We start from the raw sequence: 16,309 nt of genomic DNA, 5'->3' as shown, positions 1-16,309 counted from the left end.
TTTCAAAGGTTTGGAGCAGGAGGTTGGGAATCAGCACTGCTTGGTTTTATTCCTGGGTCTTCTACTTTGATGTGTTACCTTGGACACATCAGTTATAATCTCTTTCCTCTTGATGTAGATTTTTAGATGCAAACAACCTAACTCAAATACACATGGCAAGATCAATCTTTAATATTTAGCCTGTTATTCACTTATCTTAACTGAATTTTCACAAACTTATTTCAAGAAAAAAATTGCAATAAAAGGGGTAACCTCAGTTTCAGAAGACTGCCACTTTCCAAAGGCTTGTCTAAATAAAGCCACATGGCCAAAGAGTCCAAAAGGAAGGCTACTTATAGAGACAATATGTCAAAGATTTGGCTAAAATATACAGTGAAAATATAGTGTCTGCTGTTCATTTAGTGGTCTACCATTCACAAAACCCAGTGCAGCTAACATCTTGTGTGTGAATACTTTACCATTTTTGGGAAGTACCACTTCTTCTATGTTTGGTACAGGTGTTGGGTCCTCCATGTCCTTGGTAAGATCTTCTTGCTCATCCTCTTCTTTCTGACCTCGTCTTTTTCCATACAGTCCTGCTTGTCTAAAACAGATAAGACAAATTCTCTGCAAGTGATAACTTTAAGCTGTAGCTGTACCATATATTTGTGATGATCCCACTAAACCTGCCAAGTTATGAGGGCTGGGTCAGGATGATACTTCTATGGAAACACCTAGGTGCTGAGGAAGTGGTCTCAGTGATTTAGGAGACAGCCTTCTCAAGCCAATATTGAAGTAACATCCTAGTAGGGGGTTATGATGTAAATCCTGCGTCCTGACCAAATTCCAGCTCAGCAAATTGGACTCTGTCCATTTAAATTCCTCCCACAGTTTCAAATGAATAGTCTTCTTAATTCCTTTTCTTATGCAGGCTTGCTTTGCCATATTGATATAACAGTTGCATTTCAGATAATTTGAGGTGCTAAAAATGGCACTGTTTGTGGCCCTCATGTGTTAGTAAGATTAGAGAGGTTAGTGACCCATTTATACACATCTTTTTAAATTCTGTAACAGGCGCTGCAGTTCGCAGAAGATGTCACTACATAGTCACGTAATTAACAATCTGCTGTCCCAAACCAAAGGCATTAAATATGAAAATGCTTAAAAATGATCTACAAATATTTTTTTAAAAACTGGACTTAGAATTCAAGTCTCATTTCTCCAGTTATGTCACAGGACATCTTGCGGTTTTAAGAGCAGTGTGAGCTCTTATACCTCAGCTCAGGGGGCTTAAATGTATAACAAAAATGTTTTTGCCCAAAATTTTCATTAGTCCTCAAAGTTAAATAGGAGCAGCCAAAAAAACAAACAAACAAACAAAAAAAGTTTAAAGAGTCAACTACCAATCTCTTCCCCTCTCAGTTGCCAAACTTTAGATCTCTTGGTTCTGCCATTTCAGTAGTTCACTATTCAGAGTTTTAGGTTAAATGAGACCTGACCATCTAATGCAATTAACAGAAAAGAAACAAAACAAAAAACTCAAATCACACAGCTGAAGACTTTTAGACAACTGAAGAGATAAAGTTTCTCGACACTTTAAATAACTGCTTCTTGGAGCAGCTAGTCCTGGAATCCACAAGAAGAGAGGCAATTCTTGATTTAGTCTTAAGTGGAGCACTGGATCTGGTCCAAGAGGCGAATATAGCTGGACCGTAAAGAACAGTTACCTACCTTTTCATAACTGTTGTTCTTCGAGATGTGTTGTTCATGTCCATTCCACATTAGGTGTACGTGTGCCGCATGCACGAGCATCAGAAACTTTTCCCATAGCAGTACCTGTCAGGCCAGCAGTGCCCCTGCCTGAGCAGTACCACTGTGCCATGCATATATACTCCTGCTGGCCTGACCCCCTCCAGCTCCTTCTTGCCAGCGACTCCGACAGAGGGGTAGGAGGGCAGGTGGTGGAATGGATGTGAACACTACATCTCGAAGAACAACAATTACGAAAAGGTAGGTAACCATTCTTTCTTCTTTGAGTGCTTGTTTACGTCCATTCCACATTAGGTGAATCACAAGCTTACCTTCGGAGGAGGGTAGGAGTCACAGAACAATAGATCGGAGGACTGCCCTGCCAACCACTGCGTCCTCTCCAGCCTGCTGGTTGACTGTGTTGTAGGTCGTAAAAGTATGCACCGACAACCAGGTGGCTGCTGCTCTGCAGACCTCCTGGACTGGGACCTGCGCCAGGAAAGCAGCTGAAGCTGCTTGCGCCCTGGTTGACTGGGTCGCGATCACTGGGACCGAAACACCTGCGAGGTCATAACACGTCCGAATGCAGTCTGTAATCCAGGAGGAGATTCGCTGCACTGACACCAGGAGGGCTCTCATCCTTTCTGCCATGGCCACAAAGAGCTGCATGGATTTACAAAAGGGTTTGGTGCACTCCAAGAAGAATGCCAGCGCTTGATGGACATCCAGGGTGTGCAGGCTGCGGTGACTCGGGTCCGCATGGGGTTTGGGAAAGAACACTGGCAGACAAATGTCCTTCCCTAGATGCAACTGTGAGACCACCTTTGGGAGGAACTTCGGGTGTGGGTGGAGCTGCACCCTGTCTTTATGAAATACTGTATATGGCGGCTCCGAGGTGAGTGCCCTCGGCTCAGACACCCTTTTGGCTGAGGTAATAGCCACCAGAAATGCCACCTTCCAGGAAAGATGGAGGAAGGAGCAGGGGGCAAGGGGCTACCTGAAAACCTCAAGTGGAAGGCAGAGATGGCCGCCAGATGCACCTTGATTGAGGATGGGGCCAGTCCCTGTTGCTTGAGGTGCATTAGGTACTCTAGAATGGTTGGCACCGGAGCCTGGGATGGCTGAACCTGTTGGGGCCCACACCAGCACGAGAACCTCTCCCACTTGGCCAGGTAAGTTGCCCTGGTAGAGGGCTTCCTACTACCAAGTAGAACCCTCTGCACAGGAAGGGAGCACTGGCTCTCCAGAGCATTCAGTCACAGAGCTTCCATGCCATCAGATGCAGTGATTGCAGGTCGGGGTGGAGGAGCCGCCCTCTGTCCTGCGTGATGAGGTCCCGGTGCAGGGGCAGGGTTACTGGGGCTTCCACCGACAGCTCCAGGAGCGTGGTGACAAGTGCTGGCGGGGCCAGGCCGGGGCGATGAGGATAACCACGGCCCCATCCCTGTGCACCTTGAGCAGGACCTTGTGCACCAGAGGAAGCAAGGGGAAGGTGTATTTTAATTCCCCTCCCCACGGGACTGCGAACACGTCTGCTATTGAGCCCAGGCCTGGAACGAGCAGAATTGCGGGCACTGGGCGTTGCCCCTGGCGGCAAACAGGTCTACACGGGGAAACCCCCACTTGCAGAAGAGCAAATACATGACGTCCGCTCTGACAGTCCACTTGTGAATGTGGTATGACCTGCTGAGGTGGTCCGCCAGTTCGTTCCACACCGCCGGGAGATGTGACACCTTGAGGTGAATGGTGAGGGTTATGCAAAAGTTCCAAGGGAGGAGAGCCTCGTGGCAGAGTGGCGAGAAGCAAGCTCTGCCCTGCTTGTTCATGTGAAACATGGCAGTCATGTTGCTGTCAGAACGGTCACACTGACCACTCAAAGTGGTGGCGTGAAAGGTCTGGCAGGCTAAACAAGCCACCCTGAGCTCCTTCACACTGATATGGAGTGACCGCTCTGCTCCCAACCACAAGCCCTGAGGTTTCCTAGGTGAGCACCCCATCTGAGGTTTGACGCATCCGTCACAAGCATCAGGTCCGGTTGTTGTGCAACAAAGGCGATTCCTTTGCAAACCATGGTCTGGGACAGCCACCACCTTAGGGAGTCTAACACGTCTCCTGGGGCTGTCACTACCAAGTCTAGGGGGTCCCTGCCTGGGCGGTATACACAAGTGAGCCACGCCTGCAGTGTCTTGAGTTTCAGTCTGGCAGGCCTGACCACATGTGTGCATGCTGCCATGTGGCCCAGCATCCTCAGGCAGCATCTGGCTGTTTTAGTGGGAAACTGACACAGGGAGTTCACTACTTCCTGGATGCCCAGGAATCATGATACTGGGAGGCTCACCTTTGCCTGTAATGGATCTAGGACCGCCCCTATGAATTCCACTCTCTGTGTTGGAATGAGGGTGGACGTGGGTACGTTAACCAGGAGCCCCAGCGTGCGCAATAGTCTCAGGGCCACTTCCACGTGGGACCGAACCTCCTCTTCAGACCAGCCCACCAAGAGCCAGTCGTCAAGGCAGCAGCTAGGCCAAATGGGAGAAACGTGAACTGGTAACGTTCTTGGCTCACAGTGAAGCGCAGGAACCGGTGATGTGCCGAGTAGAAAGCAATATGAAAGTATGCGTCCTGCATGTCGAGGGCAGCATACCAGTCCCTCAGATCCAGGGAAGGGATGATGGTGCCCACAGAGACCATGCAGAACCGGGCCTTGACCAAGAACTTGTTGAGCCCTCGCAGGTCCAGAATGGGTCGAAGGCCTCCTTTGGCCTTGAGAATGAGGAAGTAGAGCTTATTTCCTCTTAGGCCCTTTGGTACCAACTCTACTGCCCCCATTTCTAGGAGCATTCAAACCTCCTTTTCCAGGAGGTGTGCGTGAAAATAATCCCTGAAGAGGGACGGGGAATGGGAGTGGGGGGTAGGCAGGGAGGAGAACTGCAGCCTGTAACTGCTTTGCACCGTGCATAACACCCAACCGACGTAATGCTGGACCATGCACAGGAGAAGTGGGACAGGCGGGCCAGGAAGCAAGGGGATGGATCCAGCCACTGGTCCGTACGCTGTCCTCGAGCACACTTTCAAAAGCCTGGTTTAGGGCTGGGCGAAGACTTATGCTGCCTTGGCACTGTCCTGGCCTATTGGAGCTATTGTTGTTACTATTATGCTGCCTCCTGTTATCTCCATTTCGCCTGTGGCAGGGCTCCTGCCTACGACAAGGTTGGTAGTGACACTGAAGAGGCGGCTGCAGCTTGAAGGGCTTTGTTTGGGTCGCCGGGCTGTGCATACCCAGCAACTTGAGTGTGGCCCTCGAGTCTTTGAGGCTATGCAGCTTTGCATCCGTCTGGGCCTGGACCCTCTGAAGGGGAGTTCCTGGAGCGAGTTCTGGACCTCAGGTGGCAGACCTGACTCCTGCAGCCACGTCGAGCGTCACATGACCATGCCAGATGCGACTGTCCTGGCTGCCGCATCTGCTGAATCCAAGGACCCCTGGAGAGAGGTCTTCGCTACGGCCCTGCTTTCGTCCACCGGCGCTGTAAACTCCTGTTGGGAATCCTGCAGTCCTTAAAGTTCCCCTCTGCCACCCAGGAGTTGAAGTTATGCCTGTTGAAGATGGCCTGTTGGTTAACAATCCTCAACTGGAGGCTCCCTGAGGAATACACCCTCCTGCCAAACAGGTCCAGGCACGTGGCTTCCTTGGCTTTAGGTGCCGGGGCCTGATGCCCATGGTGCTCTCTCATTTATCACTGAGACTACCAAGGAACATGGGCTTGGGTGGCAAAACAAGAAGTTGTACCCCCTTTGACGAGATGAAGAACTTGCGTTCCACATCTTTGGCTGTTGGAGCACTGGAGGCTGGGGTCTGCCATATAGTATTATAGTTCGATTGTATGGTCTTAATAAGCAGAAGCGCTACTCTGGATGGAACCTCTGGGCTCAGGATGTCCACCATGGGGTCCTCCTGTTCAACCGTCTCCTTGGCTTGTAACCTCAAGTTATGAGCAACCTTACGCAGCAGCTCTTTGTGGGCTCTGTGGTCTATTGGCAGAAGTCCTGATACCACTGTGCCTGCCACCGCTTCACCTGGGGATGATAAGGAAATCAGTAGCTGCTCCGCTTCCTCCTGCTGGTCCCCTTGGTCTCCCTCCCCCGAAGCAGGGGCATCCAGCTCAGGCCCAGACAGCTGATCCTGGGGTGACATCAGATTCGGTGCCGGTTTTTCTGGTCTCTCCCTCAGCGATGGTGTAGGTGGTCTGGATGCCATGGCTTCCTGCACGGAGGAGCGTCGGTGCGGGCACCGGGACTGGTGCATAGAGTAGCTGGTCCTGGAGGGAGCTTCTTGCTGCTCGTGGTAGGCCCAGGGGGTCCAGAAGGGCCAGTGTTCCGGTGGTCCCCACTGGGGTTGCCACCCAGCCTGGTGATCTCTGCCGTCCAGTGCCCGGTGTGGGTAACTGTATTGGCCTGAGTCGGTGCTGGACTCTGGTGACGCCAAGCACGAAGGCTGCGGTGGTGCTGTTGACCTGTGCTGGCAGGAGATCAACAAGCGGCTTCTCATCGATCAGGAATGGTACCACTGCTTGCGGGACTGGGACCGGTGTCAGAGCTCCCGAGACCTGGACCGGGACTGGTGACTTCTGACAATGGCCGGTTTGCCTTTTTCTGGCACCGGTCTCCGGAGGGTGCTGGAAAGCGTTGGGTATCTTGCACTAACCCCGTGGGCTGACTCTTCTCTGGTACCGAGGCTTCCCTCTGCATCAGGGATAACAGAGTCCGCAGACTCAATGCTTGACCAGGACCGATGCTGGGACAGTGACCTTGAACAGCGCACCTTTGCTGGCTTTCCCCTCGATGGCACCGTGGGCCCGGGTGCCGGAGGCTTCTCCCTGATCAGGAGGGGGCTCACCGCCAACAACCCGATGAGGTCCTTTGCCGCTTCAAAGGTGTCAGGCATCGAGGGCTGATCCATTACTCCCTCAAGCCTGTCGTCCTCACTGAGTTCACTTAGGACTGGAATCAGAGGGACTTGTGGCACCAGTGGCAGCGCTGGTACAATGTCCACCCCGCTCTTTCCGGTGCCCAGGCCCTTAGATGGCACCGCTCTCCTTTGTGGAAACATCTGCCCTCTTCTTTTGGCTTTGTCTTGGGCAGCACTGGGGAGAATGAGCGGTGCCGGGGCCTACTTTTATCTGGGGCTGACAACTTGTGGTGCTTTTCCAGCACCGGGTCTCTGGACAACTCCGGAGCACTCCGCACCGAGAAGGCTGGAGCTGGCCTGATGGCTGCAGCACTGCCTCCATCAACCACTGCTTCAAGCGAAAGTCTCTTTTTCTTTGTTCTAGGCTTAAACGCCTTGCAAATCTTACACCTCTGTTTGGTGTGCTTCCCCCAGGCAACGCAGACAGGAGTCGTGGGGTCACTAACCAGCATAGGCCTGCGGCTTGTGGCACAAGCCTGAAACCTGTGGGCCTGCGGCATGTCCTGGGGCAGGTGCTGGAAGCCTCCAAGCACCTAATCTATTAAGTGTCCACACAACAGAATGCGAACAAACTGACAGCAGCTAAGTACTCTAAAGCTAAGGGACTGTTCTCATAGGAGAGCAAGAGGTTGTTCCAACACCACCACGGGTGGTAAGAAGGAACTGGTGGGGGTCGGGCCAGCAGGGGTATATATGCACGGTGCAATGGCGCTGCTCAGGCAAGGGCCCTGCCAGTCCGATGGGTACTGCTAAGGGAAAAGTTTCCGACACTCATGCACATGTACATCTAATGTGGAATGGACACGAACAAGCACTTGAAGAAGAACCATAATATAATTAAATTAGGGCTGTCGATTAATCACAGTTAACTCACGCAACTAACTCAAAATAATTTAATTGCGATTAAAAGAAAATCACAATTAATCACAGTTTTTATTGCACTGTTAAACAATAGAATACCAGCTGAAATGTATTAAATATTTTGGATGTTTTTCTCCTTTTGAATATATACTGAATTCTGTGCTGTAACTGAAATCAGTGTACATTATTTTTTATTACAAATATTTGCATTGTAAAAATGATGAATAAAAGAAATAGTATTTTTCAATTCACCTCATACAAATACTGTAGTGCAATCTCTGCCACGAAAGTGCAATTTACAAATGTAGATTTGTTTGTTACATAACTGAACTCAAAAACAAAACAAGGTAAAACTTCAGAGCCTACAAGTTCATAGAATCATTTTTGTTGCTCTCTGCTGGACTCTTCCAATTTTTCCACATCTTTCCTGTAGTGTGGGTCCCAAAACTGGACACAGTACTCCAGATGAGGCCTCACCAATGTCGAATAGAGGGGAATGATCACATCCCTTGATCAATGCCCCTACTTATACAGCCCAAAATGCTGTTAGCCTTCTTGGCAACAAGGGCACACTGTTGACTCATATCCAGCTTCTCGTCCACTGTAATCCCTAGGTCCTTTTCTGCAGAACTGCTTCCTAGCCATTTGGTCCCTAGTCTTTAATAGTGAATGGGATTCTTCCGTCCTAAGTGCAGGACTCTGCACTTGTCCTTGTTGAACCTCATCAGGTTTCTTTAGGCCCAGTCCTCTAATTTGTCTAGGTCCCTCTGTATCCTATACCTTCCCTCCAGCATATCTACCACTCCTCCAAGTTTAGTGTCATCTGCAAACTTGCTGAGAGTGCAGTCCATGCCATCCTCCAGATCATTAATGAAAGTTCACTCAGTCCTACTTCTCGTTCAGTCAATCGTTAAGACAATTGAGTTTGTTTATATTTACAGGAGATAATGCTGCCCTCTAATTATTCACTATGTCACCAGAAAGTGAGAACAGGCATCTGCAGGGCACTTTTGAAGCAGCATTGCAAGGTATTTATCTGCCAGATATGCTAAACATTTGTATGCCCATTCATGCTTTGGCCCCCATTCCAGAGGGCATGCTTCCATAATGATGATGCTTGTTAAAAAAATAATGCGTTAATTAAATTTGTGACTAAACTCCTTGGGGGAGAATTGTATGTCCCCTGCTCTGTTTTACCCACATTCTGCCACATACACCTCGACCTCGATATAACGCTGTCCTTGGGAGCCAAAAAATTTGACCGCATTATAGGTGAAACCGCGTTATATCGAACTTGCTTAGATCCACCGGAGTGTGCAGCCCCTCCCCAGAGCACTGCTTTACCGCATTATATCCGAATTTGTGTTATATCAGGTCGCGTTATATTGAGGTTGAGGTATATTTTGTGTTATAGCAGTCTCAGATGATGACGCATCACGTGGTTCATTTTAAGAACACTTTCCCTGCATATTTCACAAAACGCAAAGAAGGTACCAATGTGAGATTTCTAAAGATGGCTACAGCACTTGATCCAAGGTTTAACAATCTGAAGTGCCTTCCAAACTGAGAGGGATGAGGTGTGGAGCATGCTTTCAGAAGTCTTAAAAGAGTAACACTCCGGTGTGGAGACTACAGAACCCAAACAACCAAAAAAGAAAACCAACCTTCTGCTGGTGGCATCTGACTTACATTATGAAAATGAACATGTGTCAGTCTGCACTGCTTTGGACCGTTATTGAGCAGAAATTGTCATCAGCATGGACATGTCCCCTCTGGAATGGTGGATAAAGCATGAAGGGACATATGAATCTTTAGCACATCTGGCAAATAAATATCTTGCAACGCCAGCTGCAACAGTGCCATGCGAACTCCTGTTCTCACTGTCAGGTGACATAGTGCTGCCTGCTTCTTGTTCACAGTCTCCTGTACATGTAAACAGACTTATTTGTCTGAGTGACTGAACAAGAAGTAGGATGAGTGGACTTGTAGGCTCTAAAGTTGTACAATGTTTTATTTTTGAATGCAGTTTTTTTTGGTATATAAATCTATGTTTGTAAGTTCAACTTTCATGATAAAGATTTCACTACAGTACTTGTATTAGGTGAATTGAAAAATATTATTCCTTTTGTTTTTACAGTGCAAATATTTGTAATAAAAATATAAAATGAGAACTGTACACTTTGTATTCTGTTGTGTAAGTGAAATATATTTGAAAATGTAGAAAACATCCAAAAATATTTAAATAAACGGTATTCTATTACTGTTTAACAGTGTGATTGATCATGTGATTAATCACAATTTTTTTAATCACTTGACAGCCCTAAATTAAATTTAACATCCCTGTGGTGGGGAAAACACGACAGCACTCCAACACTGTAGCATTTAATTTCAGAAAGGGGGACTACACAAAAATGAGTTATAGAGAAATTAAAAAGGTGCAGTGCCAAAAGTGAAATAGGGAGGAACTCGTTGAGAATTTGAAAGTAGAAAGAAGCTTGGGTGAAAGTGATCATGAAATCATAGAGTTTGCAATTCTTAGGAAGGGTAGAAGGGAGTACAGCAAAATAGAGACAATGGATTTCAGGAAGACGGATTATGGTAAGCTCAGAGAGCTGATAGGTAAGGTCCCATGGGAATCAAGACTGAGGGGCTCAATGCACTCCGCGAAAAAGCGTGCCAAAGAGTATGTCTGCTGCATTCAGCAAGGGAGAGGGGGGTGGAGAGCCCCCTAGTACCAGACACCCACCCGGGAAATGTATTTCTGCTCATACAGGCCACTGTGGCTCTCAACGCGCGAATGTGAACATGGGATAGCTGAGGAACAGCTACCACAGTGCACCGACCTGAAATCGATGGTAGCTTTGGACCATGGAACTAGAAACACACAATCGATTTCAGGGATCCCACTGTGGAAGCGCTATACCGATTTTATTAGATCTGTTTTGTAATGATGTTTAGAGCTAATTAGAAATATCGGCAGATGTAGACGTACTACAGGAGGCAGAGGCTTATGTTGATGAGGCTTTCTGGGATTACTCTAGAAGTGTCCAGCTCTGCTCAGAATCAGCCCTGCACTGTTGGGAGGAAGAAAGGCCAGGGGCAGAGCAGTCAATTGGGAGCAGAGAGAGAACTCCTAAGTTGGGACTCCTTCCCGATGGTGATCCCGGCGTCTGCTCCTGCACAAGGTTACCTCCGAAAAGAGGAACTCCAGTTTCTAGGAAAGGCAGGTCTTAGTAATGGGAGAATTTGATCATTAGAATGTGATAGTGAGTTGGTGATGACCGGGAGAACTGTATGGTGACTTGCCTGCTGGTGCGAAGGTCCAGATATCTCGAGGTATCTAGACAGGTACGTAATATGTAGTGCTGGAGGAGCTGGGTCATGGTAATGTAGGTACTAATGAATAGGGAAGGGTAGGAGAGATGTCCTGAAGCAATTTAAGCTGCTAGGGAGAACTGAAATCCGGACCTCTATGGTGGCATGTCTCAGAAATGCTTCCAGTTCACGCGCAGGCCAGGTAGGGCAGGCAGAGCTTAAGATTCTCAATGTGTGGATGAGACGATGGTGTAGAGAGGAGGGGGTTTACGTTCATTAGAACTGGGGAACTTTGGGATGGAGGGAGCTATACGGAGAGATGGGCTCCATAAACCAAGTGGAGAAGCAGACTGCTGAACTAACCAACCTTTAAAAGGCGTAACGAACAGTTTTTAAACTAGGAGATGGGGGAAAGCCACGCTCAGAGGACATGTGGATCGGACACGCGACTATCTCCTTAGGGGAGAGAAGTCTGATGATAGAGAATTTCAGTTATAGTCAGGAGCAGAGGACGGACGAGGATGATAAACAGTACATAAAAAAGAATCTGGCACATCCGAAAGGGGGCAGCCAAATAACAGGACAAAGTTTTAAAGTGCGTTGTAACCAAATGCTAGAAGTCTAAATAAACAGCTGGGTGAACTAAGAGTGCCTGGTGATAAAGGAGGATATTGATAAATGAGGCATCACAGAAACTGGTGGCACTGAGAGCAATCAATGGGGCACTAGATTCCGGTACTATATATAATCGTAAGGACAGAACAGGTCGTGCAGGGGGCAGGAGTTGGCACTATAGTGTGAAGAAATGGTAGATTTCAAATGAAAAGTAAAAATTATAAAGACCGAATCCACATGTTCATAGATTCGTATGGATAAGAAATTCATGCTCTATAAGAATATATAACATTAGGATCTATTATCGACCGCCTGACAGGACAGTATAGAGATGAGTGAAGCTAGGGAATTTGGCGAGGCATCAAAATTAAGAACCCAGTAATAAGTGGGGATTTCAGTTATCCCATATTGCTGGACATTTCACTTCAGGACGAAATGCAGAGATAAAATTTGCTCGATACTTTTAAAATGACTGGCTTCAGAGCAGCTGGTGACGGGAACCACACAGGGGGAGGCAACTCTAGGATTAAATCCTGAGTGAGCCAGGAGCTGTCCAGGAAAAGGTAATTATAGCAGACAACCATTGCACAATCGTGACAATAATATAAAACAATTACATCCCTGTGGTGGAAAGAACACTAACAGCCCTCAACACTGTTAGCATTTAATTTTCAAAAGGGGGAACTAAACAAAATGAGTTAGTTGAACAATAAGTTAAAAAGGTCAAGTGCACTAAAGTGAAAGTCCCTGCAGGTGGCGATGGGGCCCTTTTTAAAGACACTATAATAAAGGCCAATTCATGTAACCCAATTAAAAACGCAGTAAAAAGAACTAAACAAGACCAACCGGGCTTTCAACATCATGTAAAGAAGCAGTGAGAGTATAGAGACTTCCTTAAAAAGTGAGAAGTCAATATCCTATGAGGCAATAGAGGAGCACAGAACCACTGCCAATTAAGTTGGCAAGAGTGTAATGAAGAAAAGCCAAAAGAGGTTTGAAGAGCGGCTAGCCAAAACTCAAAGGTAATAACAAACAATGTTTTTAAGATACATCAGAAGCGAGCTGTTTAGCTAACAGCCAGTGGGGCCTTGACGATGAAATACAAAAGGAAGCGCTTAAAGCGATAAAGTCATTGCAGAGAAACGTAAATGATTTCTTTGCTTCAGTCGTCACGCTGAGGATTTAGGGAGATTCCCAACCTGAGCGCTTTGTAGGTGACAAATTGAGAACTGTCACAGATTGAAGTGTCAAAGACGGGTTTGGAATTAATTGATAAAACTCAACATTACAGTCACCGGGACCAGATGGCATTTCCAAGATTCTGAAAGAGATCAAATGTGAAGTTGCAGAACTAACTATCTAAGGTTGTAACCTTGTCCTTTAATCGTCATTCGGTAGCCCAATGATGGGAATTTAGCTACATGTAACGCCAATAATTAAAAAGGCTCTAGAGGTGATCCGGCAATTACGACCGGAAGCCTAACTCGGTACAGTGACTACATCACGTCGGGCAAATTAGTCGAAACAATAGTGAAGAATAAATTGTCAACACATAGAAAACATAACTGTTGAGCAATAGTCAACATGTTCTGCAAAGGGAAATCGTGTTTACTGATTTTAAGTTCTTTGAAAGGGGTCAACAAACATGTGACAGGGGGATCACAGTGGACATAGTGTACTAGATTTCCAGAAGCCTTTGACAAGGTCCCACAAAGGCTTTACGTTAAATTAAGCTGTCATGGGATAAAGGGAAGGTCCTTTCATGACTGAGAGTCGTGGTTTAAGAAGACAGGGAACAAGGGAGAAATTAATGATGAATTTTAGAATTGGAGAGGGTAACTAGTGGTGTTCCGAAGTGTCAGTCCTAGGACCATCCGTATTTCAATTTATTAATAAGATGATCTGGAGAAAGGGGTAAACCAGGTGAGGTGCAAAGTTGCAGATATATAACTACTCAAGATAGTTAAGAACCAAAAGGAGATTGTGAAGAAATTCAAAAAAGATCTACAAAACTAAGTGATGGGCAACAAAATGGCAAATGAAGTTTAAATGTTGGATAATTGTTAAAGTAATGCACATATGGAAAACAATAACGCCCAGCTTATACAATTAGAATATGATGGGCGCTAATTTAGCATAACAATGATCAGGAAAAAGATCTTGGCGGCCATCCATGGAATATTCTGTGAAGATTGTTCACGCAGTGTTGCAGAGGCAGCAACCAAAAGCAAACGGGACATTAGCAGAATCAATTATAAAAGGAGGATAAGAGAATCATAGACTGAAAAGCATATTATTGCCCTTGTATACATCACATCTGGTATGCTCACATCTTGAAATACTGTATAACGATTGTCTGCCTCCAACTCAAAAAGCATATTCTACGCACTAGAAAAAGTTCAGAAAAAAGGGCAACAAAATGATCCAGGGTTGGAGAGGGGTCCCATAATGAGGAAAGATTAAAAGACGGCTAGGTTCTTCATCTTCAAAAGAAGGGAATAAGGGGGATATAAGAGGTAATATAAAATCATGAGTGATGCTGAGAAAGTGGATAAGGAAAAGTTTATTTACTTATTCATAGATACAAGAAACTAGGGGTCACAATCAGATTAACTAGGCCAGCAGGTTAAACAATAAAAAGGAACTTTCTCTTCAAGCGCACAGTAATTGTGGAACTTCCTTGCTGGGAGGTTGTGAAGGCTAGACATAAACAGCATTTAAAGAGAACTCGATAAATTCTGGTGGTTTAAATCATAAATCGCTATTGCCTAGGATAAGGTAAGAGAATGGTGTCGCTAGCTCTGTTTGGTCAGAGATGGAGATGGATGCAGGAGAGGAGATCACCTTGAAAATCATCTGCTATTAGGTTACGTCCTTTGAAGCACCTCATTGGCCACGGTGGGTAGAACAGATACTGGGCCTAAGGTGGACCTTAGGCTGAACCGTAGCCGTTCTTATGTTCTTATGAGAACTTAATCTCTCTGGACGGGGGGAAATACGTGCCGGAACAGAGCCCCCTGCTAGCAGATAGATTTGCACCATGTCGGAGAAACCACTGGGAAGGCAGCCTCCCGCTTTGATGCATGACAGCCGGGAGTCTCTCACCAAGACAAAGGTAGATGAGGAGTGGGCATGGCCATGCTAGCTATGCAACTCCAGCGCTGCAGGTGCCCTTGCATGACTTGATCGCACTAAACCACCATTGGCTGGCGCAAGGGGCAGTGAAGGTGTCTTAATGCTAGTCTGGCTGTCTCTCACAAAGGGCTGTTCTACTGTGGTCGGTATCTGCCTCTCGTCTTGTTTGGGCACTGGACTCGTTGCTGGTGAACTGTCAATGATGCTCCTGTGCCTGATTACTGTATCCCTGGCAATGAAGGTCTGCTTCCACTTCCCAACTCAGGCTGTTTGCACAATCGCGTCAGTCCTGTAACCCACTGCGTTTCCAGGAACATAGGACAGAGCCAGGCTGATGAGCAGCTGAGTCTGCCTAGCCCAGGGTCTGTCTCTGATGGTGGCCGGCACAAGACGCCTCGGGTTTCGAGGGTGTCCTGCCTCATTCGCCCGTCTAGTTATTCCGCTGTGCTCATCATGCGTAGTCATTCATGACTTTCAAACCCCTCTAACTTCAGCAGATTTCCACACCCTGCATCTTATGCCAGGTCCTCTTATCTTCTTCCACAGCTTCTACAGTCGCACTTCAACATGCAGACAAAACTCTCTTAGATGCCCCCTGTTCCACAGGACCATGACACCACGAGCACACGCTAAACTACCGCATTCCGGACGGCATAGCCCCAGCGGTGATTTCTACCGCTGCTGCCTCTGTCCAGTTCCATGCCCTTCCAACGCTGTTGCGCGGCATGGCCAAACGTCCTTACATATATTCTTTGATAATCTAGGCAAATATAAACAATACTAGAATGGCCGGCTACTATAAGTGGGGGCATAACGCTGGTTTGAACCATACTCAAGAGAGGTAGTTATTAATGCTCCAATCCGTGCTGGAGAGGTATAAACATGTGGGTTCCGCAGGCGTCCTGTTTAGGGGAATCGCCCTGTTCAATATCTTCAACCACTTAGAATTTGGCATAGAAACGTACGCTTATTAAGTTTGCGGACGACACCAAAACTGGAGGGATTGCAACTGCTTCTGGAGACAGGGGTCATAAATTTCCAACAATGATCTGGACAAATTGAGAAACGGTCTGCAGGTAAACCAGATGAAAAGTTCAATAATAGACAGAGCAAAGTGTCCACTTACGGAAAGGACAATCCAGTTTCCACACATAGCAGACTGGGAAAGCCGTCTTAGGAAAGGAGTATGGGCAGAGAGAGATCATGGGTCATGAGTGGACCACAAACGCAATATGAGTCCAACATGTGATACTGTTGCAAAAGAAAGCAAAACACGTGATTGCTTGGATTGCCATTAACAGGTGTGCTGTAAACGAAGACACGAGAAGTCATTCTTCCGCTCATCATGTCTGGTTAGCCCTCAGCTGGAGTAATTTGTGTCCGAGTTCTGGGCACCGATGTCAGCAAGATTGGAAAATGGAGAGGCCAAGAAAGCAACAAGAGATATTAAAGGTCTGAGAACATACCGTAATGAAGGAAGCCTGAAAGAACTGCGTTTATTTAGTTGAGATAAGAGAAGACTTAGAGGGGAACAAGAATAGCAGTTTCAGTATCTAAAAGGGTGTCATCAGGAAAGAAGGGAGAAAAATGTTCTTTCTCTTAACTCTGAAGGATAGAAAAAAAGCAAGGGCTTAAATTGCAGCAAGGCAGATTTAGGTTCGACATTAGGAAAAAGTTCCTAAAACTGTC

The 16,309-nt window shown here is 46.8% G+C and overlaps 1 protein-coding gene across 1 annotated transcript in view; it reads right to left on the bottom strand.

Annotated features, from left to right (window-relative positions):
• The window catches only part of SMARCC1 (SWI/SNF related BAF chromatin remodeling complex subunit C1), a 198,748-nt gene that overhangs the window by 128,795 nt on the left and 53,644 nt on the right, over window positions 1–16,309 (bottom strand). Inside the window, 1 exon segment of the mRNA XM_075061930.1 lies at window positions 459–583. Within this exon segment, the coding sequence (XP_074918031.1) occupies window positions 459–583 (125 nt within the window).

Source organism: Chelonoidis abingdonii, chromosome 2, assembly GCF_003597395.2.
Source record: "Chelonoidis abingdonii isolate Lonesome George chromosome 2, CheloAbing_2.0, whole genome shotgun sequence".
NCBI classification, from domain to species: domain Eukaryota; kingdom Metazoa; phylum Chordata; order Testudines; family Testudinidae; genus Chelonoidis; species Chelonoidis abingdonii.
This window is presented reverse-complemented; position numbering and strand designations above follow the sequence as displayed.